Source organism: Nipponia nippon, unplaced genomic scaffold (assembly GCF_047370975.1).
Source record: "Nipponia nippon isolate SJK-2023a ecotype South Korea unplaced genomic scaffold, ASM4737097v1 scaffold_10, whole genome shotgun sequence".
Classification (NCBI taxonomy): domain Eukaryota; kingdom Metazoa; phylum Chordata; class Aves; order Pelecaniformes; family Threskiornithidae; genus Nipponia; species Nipponia nippon.
The window spans coordinates 33,641,404-33,655,570 of record NW_028262291.1 but is presented as its reverse complement, the minus strand read 5'-3'; the positions used below and the strand labels follow the sequence as shown (position 1 = coordinate 33,655,570).

The window sequence follows — 14,167 nt, the reverse complement described above, 5'->3', positions numbered from 1 at the left end:
CCTATCCCCACCTTTCCCCCTTGTTCCTCTCACTCCCTTATTTAACAAAAGCCTTTAGCTTCTTCTCCTGTCCAAACCAAGCCTGAAACACAGCTTCTACCATTAAAACCAGCTGGCTTCAGGTAAACAGCCAACAACCAGTGAACTATTTCAGGCTGTTGTTTGTACACCAGAGTTACAGTCTTTAAAGCCTATTGCCAAGCTGGTCCTGACAGGGCTCTGAAAAGTAATCCTTGCTGTCCCAGTGGCCTCAGGGAAGCAGTCACAGTCAGTAGCAAAAGCACCTCTGAACAATATGGATCTCTGCCTTGGTCTCCAGACCCAGCCAGGGAGGGATCTTCACGCCCAACACTTCTGAGTAGTCAAGAAGCAGCAGTTTATAATTCTAATATCATGCCCCCAAAAGGAAGATCGCCAGCAATGTCAGAAAGAGCCCAGAAAAAAAATTCTGGAGCAAAAGGAACGCAGTCCTACACCGTACACTAACTCAGTATTAAGCCCGATTCTTGAAAGAGCACACTTCAGTCAGCAGTGGGCATAGCCAGGTGTTACTGATCTCTGCCTAATGTGTCAACTCCAGGTTAAGATCTCCACACCAGACTAAGACAACTGAGGGGCACAGGAGGAAGAGGGAAGCAGAACATGTGATTCATTATTCCACTGTAACTTTTTCCCTATACATTTAGCATGTGGTGATGGAGGGAGCATTCAGAGGTTACTGAATTCTTGTACAATACAAGTCCACCTAGAAGAAGTGGGAAATTTCTTGAGAAAACACACGTTAAAAGCCACTGGGTTCTACTTTACCTTCTGCATCCAGCATCTTGGGAATATCCAGATATTTCTCAGCCACATCAAAAGCTGTGTTTAGATTAGTGAGGGGATCATCCTGGGAAAGAAACAGAGCCAGAGCATCAGCATCAACTTGTAACAAGGTACACAGCATTTCTCTCAAAACAGAGCTATTGTGCTTGCTTTGGTTCAGGTAACTGTGCTGTCCAGCCAAAATTATGTGTGAATCCTCATGTAGCAGGATGAAATAATTAGCTTCCTTTTGAAAGCAGTGCCTGGAGACTCATGATATGATAATTAACATATAATCTATGCACTTGCAACGAGAAGGAATAATACATTTTGTCTTGAACCTAGTTGAAAGTAAAATTAGTTTCACATCACGCTGATAGTAAACGGCCATATCTCACATTTACATCTCATGCTTATATTAGGTTTGCAACTTCCATTTTCAAAAACTGCAGAGCAGTATATCTGTTAAAACATCTAAGCAATACTAAAATAGTAACAACATCTGCAACGGGTGCTGTCCTTAGCTAGTGTACAGTTTGTTGAACACCAGTTGAGTGGGAGGAAGAGAATGTTTTAACAAATCTCTACAAAATAAATACATATAAAAGTACCCATTTTGTCTGAGTATTGCTTTTCCTTCTAGGTGCTGCACAGGACTTGTCATTTCCTTAGTATGCTTCTATTCCTCTATACATAAACCTTCTGCTGTGGCAGGATGCACTTCAGATACAGACATCAATACACAGTAATCAAATCCTAAACAAAGTTAAATGTGACTTATCACATCATGAGTCATATCACAAAGGTAACCAGATTTTAAAGAGCCACACAAGAGAATATGAAACACAGATGTTACTGGAAATGAAAGAACTCTGCAAATTGTTTCCAGCATTCGAACATAATGATCGGCAACAAGACACCTACCAACCTGTACGAGACCCTCATACAAGCCTGATTCCTATATTCGTCTATATCCATTATACTTAGTTATTCTGAAGGATCAATACACTTCATGGATGACAAATGACATTTGCACTATCAGTTTCTACTGCTGAGACAGGTGGCTTCTGCTGGAGGAAGGGTTGTGCATAAACTGCTAGTGTTTAGTCACCGTATTTGCTAAGCGTCTTTCAGGAGAGAGGAAGGATGGGGTGGTACTCTCCATATTGTCATTTGTGCCACTCACACTGAGACCCACCTTAAAAATCAGGAAATAGGGAGTATAATTATTTCACCCTCTTTCTTGAGTGGCATCCATGTTCTGTTTCTTTTCTATTTGAGATCATGTGCCTTTGATTATTGCATGGACTTGGAAGATTAAGCTGTGCCTGAACTTTAATCAACGGGCAGTTTCCTTTGAACCCACCCAGCATGAAAGGTGAAGCTAGGCAGGCTTGGGCAGACAGGGTATGGGCATGCAAAAAAATTCCTTTATGGCACTGGTCATTATGTAGCCCTCGAATTACAGCCTTCACGAAAACTAGTAAAATGAGCTATTCTGAAAGGCAGTTTCCTGCAGCATTTCCGTAGGAAGTAATGCATGTATTAGGTTGACATCCCATATCAGCATCATATTCCTTTGGGTGAGTGTCTCCAGCAGACATCAATGTTTCACCTACTGAAGTAAATGATGCACAGAGGCCATCAAAACAGACACAACCAGTGATCCATCTTTAGTCCACTGGGACAAGTCAATATTAAGCGAGGAACGTTGCACGGGCACGCTGTGATGAAACCAGTAGCTGTCACGCATAGTAAAAGGCCCCCATCTCAGTGTCGAATAGTACTTTATCCCTATATAATACACTTTCAATGGTGACTACATCAGATATATCTACATCCACCTCTTCAGAGTTTAGCAGCAGTGCAGGCAGGGGATTTTTACTATCCTCCAGCCACAAGGAACCACCCTATGCCATGGAATTAGAGGCTGGTAGCATTTCAACTTCAGCCTACTTGTCTGCTGTGCCTGCTGTGGAGAAACCTCTGTGAACCCAAAGTGTAACCAAGTAACCTCCTTAAGGAGGTGAGACTAGCTGGTATATAACATACCTTGTTCACTACGTGTAGACAGGGCCTTAGGTCCATTTAGGAAAGAAAATTAACAGCCTTTCTTTCACTCAAGTGCAGGAGCATCCATAAATGCCAAGTGGCAGCTCCCTTAACAGTATTCCCCTAACCCATGTGCCGTTTTCTGCTTCTGTAGAAACGTCACCCCTGTGTACCACATTTCAACCTATGATGACAATGACCACCATGGCATTGCTAATGCCCTGACAGTGTTTAGTATTAACACAGACTTTTCCTTAGCACAGATCCATCTGAATGAGCTGCCTGAAGATTTCCCAGCCTCTCCTGGAGGAAAGGGAGGAGGCAAACTCACTGCAGATAGCTTTCCTATCAGCTTGCAAGTAACAACACCAGGAGCAATGTTGCCAAGGGTTAAAAAAAGAAATTTTAAGCTGGAAGTTGGGAGAGGTTTCCTGATGGGAAAACTTGCTGGGCTTGGGCACTCCCAAAGGAAGGGCTGGAATTCTTTAACATGCGGGAAACTGGAGGCTCACCTAGACGAAGCTAGCAGACTTCTACTTCGTATGTAAGAAAGATGTCTGATCACATAGTCTCTTGGGGAATGAAGCTAAAGATAGTACTACTGAAAGCAAGCTACCTAAGTCCAAGACTAGCTCCGAGATGAGCAGAAAGCTAAACCCGAGCAAGACGCTGTTCCCTGTGGGAAAAGCTTCACCCCTCATGGACAGTGGAGCTGCTCATCAAAAAGGTGATGCTTCTTTGTGCAAGAGACAGGGTTTCCCTGGGGGCTCATGCAAGACTACAACAGGGTCTTGAGCCCTACAAAATTCCTCCGAACTCCACCACTTTCAGTTCCATCCCATCGCACACCAGCTAATATTATTTCAAATCACCTGTTTCAGTTCACTCCCATGAAAAGGGATAAAGTGGTAAAGACTGCCCTGGCAGCTCCAAGCCTTGCAGTGCAGCACTGCAGCACCACAGCTGCAGGCATGCTTTAGGGACCCAAAGCAGAGCAAACAAAAGCCAAGTCACCTGTCCCCTGATTCCTTCCACAGCTGAAACACACACCCCAGAAGAGCACTGACCCAGATGATGTTCTGCAGAGGTGCCTTGGTTCCCACTCTGCTTACATGAACATAGAAATGGCAGAGACATGAAGAGGAGCAGTAACTTGCCAGGCTCTAGCTGGGCCAACCGCGAGGAAAGCTAGTTTTACCATGGAGGAATTACGTTGTTTTAACAGTGGCAGACAGCAAACCTGCCCTAAACAGACGCCCACCTGGCACGTTCTCTGCTTTTGCTGACTAAAGACTACCATGGCTCCTCCTCTTTCACCACAACCCTAACTCACACAGGGAGTCTTCTCTCCTCCTCCAGCTATTTCCAAGTCCTTGCAGCACACAAGGTTGCCATGGCAATTATTGCAGTGTGACACACACAAAAAAAAAATCTTCTATTAACTAGCAATCAGGAAAGGAGATGGAGGGGGAAGAAAATCGAGAGAGAGCAAGCACTTACTCTATCTACCAGAGTTGAAGACACTAGGAAAGAAATCCAGTTGGTACAACTCATGTTTTCAGGAATATCTGTAATAAATGCATCCAACACGGCAGTATTGTTTCGATATGGATTGCGGTATATGAGGGGTGTCTGAGCCATCCGTCAACCATTGTACTTGATAAAAAGGTCTTAGACGCAGCTTACAGTTGAGCTACAGTTGGGGGTAAAAGGAGGAAGGGAAAGCCCATCTTCTGCATATCCCTCACATGCAGACCATGAGCTGAATATCTTACCTACAGTTAGCAGAGAGACCTGCACTGAATAGAAACCATCTAACCAAATAAGCAGCTGTCGCGTCAGGGAATCACTGACACCAAGCTGGGTGGACTTGCACCTTTTATTTTGGGGCCTGGACCATGCAAGCAACTTCAGCTAGGCAGTGCACATAGGCAGCAGAAAAGAATTGTGCTTGCTCCACTAATACAGCTAGACTAGGAAAAATAGCTGGGAACAAACTCAATACAAAACTGTGCTGACAAAAGAAGTTGCCAACTTTTGGGAAGAAAACATGCAGCTACCTTTTGCTAGCATACACTGCCAATACAGGGTCTGTAGCATAGACACAGCCTCTGTGAAGGAGCAGAGAACACTAAAACAGCGTAAGAATGCTGCCCAAACAGGAGGTACAATGCAGACCTCTTGGCAGCTTGGACTGATGTTCACCTCTCTCTCTTATATGTGTGTGTGTGTGTGTACACACTGAAACACACACAACATTGCTGAAGGCACACAGCAGTGAGATGCCATTAATTACTCCCTAGAGCTGGAAGAGACCCGGAGGTGGACCTCTAATCTACTATCAACTGTGATGGCTGCTTCTCAGCAGCCTTTCTCATGTCTTTCTCTGCAAGATAAGTCCCCTGCAGAGCCAGGGATGATTCAAAATGTTGGGGTTGGTTGGCTGGTTTGTTTGCTTGTTTTTGAGGGAAGGGAAAGAGGGGAAGTAGGCTCCAAGGAGAAGGGCAAGGATGAGTTGAACTGAGCCAAACCGAGGAGAAAGAAGTGATAAAGGAGGAAACAAGTGACAGAAATGAAGGTGCCATGTTTACACATTCTACAAATGGGTTTCAAAGATCTAGTATAAAAAAGGCAACTTCCCTTCAGCACACATCAATTGCCAGAGCTAAAGGCTAGGCTCTAAGCTAAGTTCTTCCCAGCTATTTGCTCAAGATTTCAGCTGTGGTAGAGTTCTCAAACATGCATTTAATCTCATGCCTTTAGAGTAACTGAGGCAGAACAACAGTAAAAATGATACAGAAAGAGTCAGAAGACTGCAGAAGGGCAGAGGGAACCTGATGAAGGATGGGATCAAAGGCAAGTAGAGAACAAAGGATGCTGGGTCCCTTTAACCTTACTCCAAGGAGGACAAATCCCTTCCCATCTACATTCATTTTGGCTAGGACAATCACCCTCTCTTTCACCTTAAAAAGCCTGCAGGCAGTATGACCAGATAACTTTCTTTCCCTCTTGTTCTGCTTGGGTTTGGCATAGGGGTTTGTTTATAATGGGGAGCGCTGTAGCATTTACCGAGCTGGGTTTGTCAGAAGCACACTGCTTAGCTGCTTTTATTTTCCCAAGATCAGGCACTGAAAATGTAGCTCTAATAATTCCTTTATTTATTACTACTGTTTATGTAAACAGGTACAGTCTCTCCCCACTGTTTATTCATCATGTGCTGACTCCAGACACTAAAACTGATCAGACAATATAATTGACTGCTCTGCAAGACAGTAAAGATCTAAAAGGTTACTGAAAAGCAGATCAGGCATTGTACAATTCATTACCGCAAGGATGCAGCTAATTTGATTAACTCATTTACATATTGTCTATTTGCACAGGGATCCAAGAGCCCAGGTCTGTCAGTGATGGGCTTCTATGTTTTTTCCCTTAGCTAACATCGAGCACATACGCACTTTATAACACCCAGCCCGTGAGACCAGATGGTCAAATGTTTTGTGTATTAGCCCCAGTAACAACACATGAATTATGCTCTTGGTGACATTTCACTCCACATGTGCACAGATCTCAGACGACTGCAGAAATGCCAGTAGGACGAGAACCCAGTTTGGTCTTCCATCGCCCTGCTGGGTCAAAACACTGCTGGCAGCACAAACCAGTGAACGCTTGCTCTCATCATCCGCTTAGCAGTCTTGCCTCCAAGGCACACAGGAAGCAAACTTTGGAGCAGCTAGATATCAGGTTACCAGTGGCAATTTTTAAAGTAAAATTGAGTGTTATGGCAAATGCTTCTCTGGCACCTGATACCTACATGCTAGGAGAAGCCCGGCATTGGAGATGGCTCAGTGCTAAGCTGGAAGCATGTGACAAGCGTCCAGTGAGGGCACACAGACCCCTCAATGAGCTTTTGCACTTGAACCCCAGGTAACCGGTTTCTATCCAACTCTCCACAGAAATGTTAAGTCTGATTTGACTCGCTAGTCTGTGACATTAGCAGAGAACTTGTCTCACATTTGGTGTTAATGAATTTGCCAGCTTTTGCTCATCAGCTGGGACTGGCGCACATGTGTCTCATGTAAGGCAGTCTGAAAGCAGGGAAAGTCAAGCAGGAAGCTCATTAAGTTCACGCTTCACTAAGAAGCCTGAATGTACTGATTCATCCCTCCTTCCTTCCCCCCAATCCTGCAACTGCCAGCTTGTGCTGAAGTTCTCCAATTATGTTTATCAAGCTAATTCTTCTCCCTCTTTACTTCCAAGGAGCCAAGTATCTGGTCTGACAAACAAATTGAGCTGTACCTTTCGTAGCTTCCCGTAGTCGATGAGCTCTGGACGGTGTCTATGAATTAAAGCGCAGAAACCAAGGCCATCCTTCCAACTACAAAAGAGACAGAAGAGAGCACAATGAACAGTGCTCAGCCAGGGAGAGACACAGTGATGGGTATGAACATGAGGGAAGGCACCAAGACAGCAGGACAGCTAATTCTGGTTTAGTTTCTAGCTAACAGTGCTTCTGCAAGTGCTGAGAAGGAGGCATGTCTTGTACCTCATGAGACTGCAATAAAGATTGCTTTCAATCCCTATGAAAATCCACTGTGATTAGGATTTGCCCTTTGCATTGCCACCTCCTTTTTGCTGAACTCTCTGTGCATGTTCTGTGGAGCATGCAAGGACAAGGTGTAGAGCTCAAGGTTGAAAAAAGGCGTAGAAACAAGCCCTAAAGGAGGAACAAGTGCATGCCCTAGGGAAAAGGCAGATGTCCATAGCTAGCTCCACTATAGTACTGGCTAGTGTGGATGGCACTTAAGCTCTCAAAAAAGTGCTTTACATTTATATGGTCCATACAGCTCTCCAAGACGGGCTCGAAAAAAGCACTATTATGCAGAATCTTCACCGGAACATCTGCCAATTTGGAAATACTAAGAGCAGAGCAAGAAAACCTCCCATCCCTTCCCAACTCTGCCACACTACCAAGTTTCTGGCAGTCCTTATTTCATGGCTCCTAGTGTTCTGAGTTTTCACAGACCAAAAACTGTCTGGCTTAGCCCGTGGCACATATGCTGCTCTCAGAAGACTTAATGCTCTGAAGAACTTCACGAAAGCAGCAATTGTAACCAGAACGAGCAACTGGGATGTAGGTACTTGGATCCTCTTTTAACCTCTGCCTTTAATTTCTTAGGTGTCTCTCTGGACTACACTGTTACATTGCCTTGGGAGGTCTGTCAGTAACATTGTTGAATATACCAAGAGACACAGGAACCTAACAGAGACTGTAAAACTAAGTTCTTGCCTGTAACTCACCTGATATGGAAGTTCTGGATGTTTACATTTTTGTAGGGGGCTGTCTTCCTCTGACACCATAACAAAAGTCCTTCTTTAGCAGAAGTCTCTAGAGAAAGAAAGAAAGCACACCAATTAACTCATTTTCTTGGAAAGCAGGAGCCTCTGGAGCATACGCTAGAAAAACATGACAAACTCCTCTTTGGTAGAGACTGCACTGAATTGTGCTTTATTTAATTTCACTTGCCAGAAAATTCCTTGTTTGGAAGAGTCTACTGGGATAGTTTTGTTACTATTATTTTCTTAATGAGGTTCTGTAATAAGGAGATAGCTTTTTGGGATTAGAGAGGAGAGTTTTGTAGCACTTGTATGAGATGGGTCCATTTTCAGTGCTAGTCCCTGAATCAGGCTGCAAGAAATGCAATAGATTCCAACATCAAAGTTGGCTTTCAGGCTTAGCCATCCTTTTGAGCTGCTGTTAAAATCTCTTACAGGAAAAGGATGTGAAAAACCCTTTTCAGTATACCTGAACCTAGCCAGAAATGTCAGTGAGATGACAGGGCAGCTTGGGAAGGGTAGCTCCCTAGGATCTTCCAGTGACTCACCTCAGAGCACGTTTCTGGCCCTTTTAAGTGGCAAAGCCATTTAGTTACCCCAGTTGTTCGTTGTCGAACAGTAGCTGGAAAGAACTAAGATTTACCTTCAACTGAGATATCCTGAATGGCAAAACGAAGGATGATGGTCCAGATCATTCCAAGAGTCATTTTAACATTGCCATCCACGATTTCTATGGAAAAAAAAAAAGGTAGAAAGAGAAGAAACAGAAGGCATCAAGTTGTAAGTGCAAATCCTAGTAAAACAGGAGCATTGAGGAGCATTCCTTTTTGCAGATGGCAGAACTGGAATTCCAGCTGAAAACTGTTCTTCCCCGCCTCCCCAGATGCTCTGCTGGTACAGCAAAGTCTTGTCCAGTAGTACCCAGTAATCAGACTGGTTCTCTTGCAATATAATACTGAGTGTAAAACAGACACCAATGATCCCAAAGACCAGGAATAAGGACGAATTTAGATCAGTGTAACTCCCCACACGGGCCTAAAAACGCCTTGTTCAGGTTTAATTCCTATCATTTAGAAGCCGTATAAGCTAAACTAGGAAAACGAAAAGCCTTCCTCTCTTACTCTGATATGTCTACTCCAAGTCACCTACATAACTGCCCCAGTGTAATTATACCAGAAGAACCGGTGACAATTCGCAGTGCAGATGTGATCTGACAGCTTTGTTTTGTGAACAAGGTACCACCAAGAAAACCAAGAAACATCAACATTTTAATTTCAAACAAGCCTAAATACACTAGACTGCCGGTATAGGACTTCTTTCAGTCATATAATTGCCAAAAGGCACAACAGAGCATTCCTCAAAGTACATGCATCCTGCTTGAAGAGGAAGCAGACTCATGCTGACCAGCCTGAGCAGGCCATAACATAAACTAAGATGTTAAGCAGATTGTGCTTTATTGCTCATTGGACTCCGCAATATAAATCAGCAAGGGTCAACAACTCAGAGGTTTTAGAAAGTGACTGCTTGCGTGTGAGGTATGATCTGTTTAGGATTGGGGATCAAGGTTCCTGGGGGGATGCTGGCTCAGAAAGGGGCTTCCACTGTATAAATTAGTGCCAAACAGTCGAAACGGTGAGCAGCTGGGTCTCAAGTGCTGATCCTCAGCATCTACAAAAATTCCACACCGACTACATGTACACATTATAAAATTTACAGCCTTCGCTTTTTTGGATAGTGAAACTAGCTGCGCTGCCTTCTCCTACTCATTCTCTGGCAGGTTCCTGCATGGCAGAAGGATCTTTCTCAAACAACTGACAAGTTACAAGAGTATTTTCAGTAAGAAATGGGTTAGAATTAACCTACTGTTTGGAGGTAGAATAATTCAAGTCCTAACAAGGCTGCCAGAAACCATTTTTGTACTAGTGTAGACACCTCTGTGTCTCTGCTTCCATGAAGCTGCCCAGCAGGAACATATCATGCTCTGGGGCAAGTAGAAATTTGCAGTATAGGCAACTGCCACCTGTCTGGATCCTGTCACAAAAGTAATGATATTTGAAATTTTCCTTTTAAGCCATTAAAAGAAGTTTTTCCTCTTATGAAAAATTTTCAAAATGTGAACCTCAGTGTATTCAAAACCAGCAGACAAGCAGCACGCACCCCAAACACATTGTTTCAGAAACCATGTCCATCTGGTCCGAATTCGTGAAAGCTTGCAATTTAGCGATACATGTGGTACAACTTCCAGAGTAAATTAGAAGGATAATCTCTGCTGTGCTTTGACAGACATCTGCATTAGGGATTTACAGATTTAAAAGACAGAAAACAAGACACACCACCTTGTTCTACTGCAGTAAACCCCTGTGTCCACTCCTTTCTGCACTTAAGAGTACACATAGATATCTTGGTGGGGCATCAGTTTGCCCAGAATTAAACAGCCAAAAACTTTTCACTGCAGTACGAAAGAACTACAGTTATTGTTGCTGGCATGAAAAAACTATGTTTGCTTGTTGACAGTTTTCCCACAAACAAACTTTTTACAGGTATTTTGGGGTCAGGGGGGCGTCCGCTAGGCTGGTGTAAGAAAATGTCATTTGATAGCAAGTATATTCAGTTCTGTACTTTTTGCATTCTCCACCCCTCCAATAAAGCACAACAATCAATTTAAAGGCAAATCCTTACTATTGTTGCAAATACCTGAGATACTACAGCTAAAATTTAAAATTGTTTTGTTCATGTGATAGATACTCGTGGGGACTTTCAAAAAGCAAAAAACCCCAATGCTTGTAAAAACCACAGCAGCTGGCAGGAGGACCCGAGGGTATATTTAAGATCTGAAACTAAATTGAGCTCTTTATTTTAATGGATTAGATTAAAATCTGATGGCAATACTTTAATGTTGAAAATGCTTTATGAACACTAATAAATCAATCAGTGAGCTGAAACAGGTAATTAATATTACTGTTCCATGGATTTTAATTGGAAATAAAGGTCAAGATACTTACATAAAACCAGATGGTGTTAAGTTGCTAATGTGGCATTAGAATTCAGGACTATGCTCTGGTCACGTTCTCAAATTCCAGTTTTATAAAGTTAGCTGGTGGAGTTAAGGTGGAAAGCATTTCTTCTCCCCCAGCCCTCTTCATTGCATTACTCATTTAAAAAGCAAGATGCATGCTCCCTGCTCCCATGCCTGATTCTTCCTTAGCAGTGCACCAAAGCAAAGCTGCTCTGGATGAAGCCCAGAATATTTCCACCACTTCATCTCTACACATCATTTTACTTTTTCTTGACACAGAGAAAACCCACCACCTACCAAGCAGATACTGATACCAGTGAGATTAGTGAGTGATCCATCCCAGGATGAAGATTTAACCAACCACACCATCCCCAGTCCTTTTCTTCTTTTTTTTTTTTTTTCTTTTAAATAGAGTTGACAAAGTTGCTGTTATTTGTTAGAAGTGGGCAAGCATTTTTCATTTCTAGAGCTAAAAAATTTCTCCTGGTAACCTGGTTACAAAGTCAGCCAGCCTGATCAGAAAGGCCGTATGCTCTTTGGCCCTCACTCACTTGGTTTTCCACCCCTGCAGTCCCCAATGCCAACCTCCTTTTCCTTTAGGATCCCTTCAGCGCCCTTCAGCTGCTGCTAGTCTCTTTCTAATATAGTAGAATATGGTTAAGAAACAAAAGTGAAAAACATGGTTGCAAAACAGGTTTGCATGAAGCCTTCTGCTTCCTAGTGATGAAAAGAAAGAAACTCCACAGGAATTGTTAAAAAGTTGAATGTAACACTACGAAGCTAGAACAATCTAATGCTTAATTAAAGACACTGAGTTTGTTCCCTGCTGATATAAGTAAGGCTCAGTAATGTGAGAGCAGTTCACATATTAGAAGGCTAATAATCAGACAGTATCTTCTGCCTGACCGTGCTTTCCAAGCGCTCTTCCTAGGCAGGACCTCTGCAAACATTGTTTGCACTTCCTCCACCACCAGCAGCTGCTGTCTGAACAGCAGCAGCAAGTACATGTTATTAACGTGATTTACATTCAACTTGGGGGTGGATCAGTTGCTGGCTAAAGCTGATGAAGCATCTGCATCCACTGGAAGCAAATTTTTTGCACCAGTGAGTATGCTTCCACCCAGCTCCCATTATTGTACCAAATACCACGAACAAAATATGCAAAAGCCACAGTACTCTCATCCATTTGTTTGACAGCCAATTAAGGGCCTGACAAATATTCAGTCCTTAGGAGCAAGACTGGCTGGCTACACAGATGTGGCTTTTAAAATGCCACCACCTTCTTTAAATGCATGAATTCATTTTGAAAAATGCAAAAATGATTAAGCTTACTTTTCTACCCTGGCCTGGGTAGTTAGAAGCAGAATCAATGCTATCGAAACTGTTATCCCCCCCTAGCTACTTTTGAGTTGCCCATGAGAGCACAGTCTCTGGTTACTCCACGGAGGGAAGGAGTTGCAGGGGATCAACAACTGGCAGGACAGTGTTATGATCTGGGAACCTGAGACATAGAGCAACAATGGTGACATAAAATAAAGGCTGCTCTGCATTTTGTTTATCCTAACAAAAGCCAAATAAAGCAGGATGAGCATCCATGCCCCTGTCTTCAGAAAGCATGTTGCTAATGATGGTCTAGCCAGATTTAGGACAGATGGCTGGCATTGATGATGAGGGTGTACATCTCAGCTCCCTAATTCTGAGTGGGCAGGAGAGAGGGACAAATATAATGCTATGTTTCACTCACTGACATGGAGAGACCTTATTTTCCCCCTCTTTCCACTGTCAAATGTATGCTTGCTCTGTCTGGTGCTTCAGTAGATGTTTTGCTCAGATGGGACTTCTGCAATTGTTGAAATCTCTAAGCTTTATTTCTCCTTTCACTTGCGCAGGTGAGAATAGGGATCAGTTCATTCAAAGTTATTTTTAGGCTGAACTGAGCCACATCTGTCTAAGAAAGCAGCAACTTTCTATGCAGATTAGAGGTGAAAATAAAAGTGTCTTAGGGTCACATACTTGACCTATTCAATCTGTTAAATCCCAGGAGCATTCAACACCAGTATGGAATCTATTACAGCAAAAGAAGGCTCCTGAGGTGTCAGATGACAGAGAGATTTAAAAGCAGATGAAAACCCATTTGGAAGCGGCACCAGGCTAGAGCCTTCCTTGATCCAGATTTACACAGATCTGCTATATGCCACAATTGCTTTGATCCTATGGACTCTGGCTAAACAAAGATGTTTAGAATCATCTTGAATTGTTAACAGTCAAGGATGGTTGTAAAAAGCAGCTCTTAACCCTCAATGCTTATTCTGTTTGCTTAGTTTACTCTCCATTTAATGTGGACATGGAATATGTGTGTAGGAAGCCCTCTTCCACTGGTTCTTGTTCACTGGGACACGTCTGCAGAGCTTGGCTTGTAAACAGCAGAGAGGGATCTTTATTTGACGAAATGCGAGAAAAATGCCATGAAAACATTTTGCTGACTCTAACTCTGATTAAACACAAGGTTTCACGAGGCTTAAACCAACCTGAGAGTCTCCTTGGGATTCTTTCTGAAGCTTATTTTTTAACAAAAAAACAACAACAAAAAAAAAAGCGCCAGGACACTGATGGCCAATGTCATTTGTCTAATGTATATAGAGAACTACAGCTGGGCTGCAGACCCTTCACACAGGACCCTGCTGCCCAGCAGATACCCAGAGATGGAGCAAGCCACCTCAAGGTGAGCAGTGTGCTGCCCCAGCCAGTACCACCACACTGCTGCTGGATGGTGGTTTCCTCCCCTGGGAGAAAAGCCACCTGGAAAACTTCCTAGTCTACCCTGACTGAGGTGTTTACAGCTCGTTTTCTTGGTGCAGTGTTATGACTGCCTCATTGGATTTATCTTCTATTTTGCTGCTGCATAATGTCTTCTTGAAGTCTGAAAGTAAGCCCTTAAAATTCATGCTCCAAGAAAGTTTA

The 14,167-nt window shown here is 43.2% G+C and overlaps 1 protein-coding gene across 6 annotated transcripts in view; it reads right to left on the bottom strand.

Moving 5' to 3' along the window:
- Window positions 1-14,167, bottom strand: part of ACTN1 (actinin alpha 1) — a 91,570-nt gene that overhangs the window by 25,990 nt on the left and 51,413 nt on the right. For all 6 annotated transcript variants that reach the window (XM_087746488.1, XM_087746487.1, XM_087746484.1 and 3 more), the window contains exons 4-7: window positions 8,834-8,920; window positions 8,155-8,242; window positions 7,153-7,231; window positions 808-889 (exon numbers count right to left, since the gene is read on the bottom strand). In XM_087746488.1, the coding sequence (XP_087602614.1) occupies window positions 808-889; window positions 7,153-7,231; window positions 8,155-8,242; window positions 8,834-8,920 (336 nt within the window). The remainder of the gene's footprint in view (window positions 1-807; window positions 890-7,152; window positions 7,232-8,154; window positions 8,243-8,833; window positions 8,921-14,167) is intronic.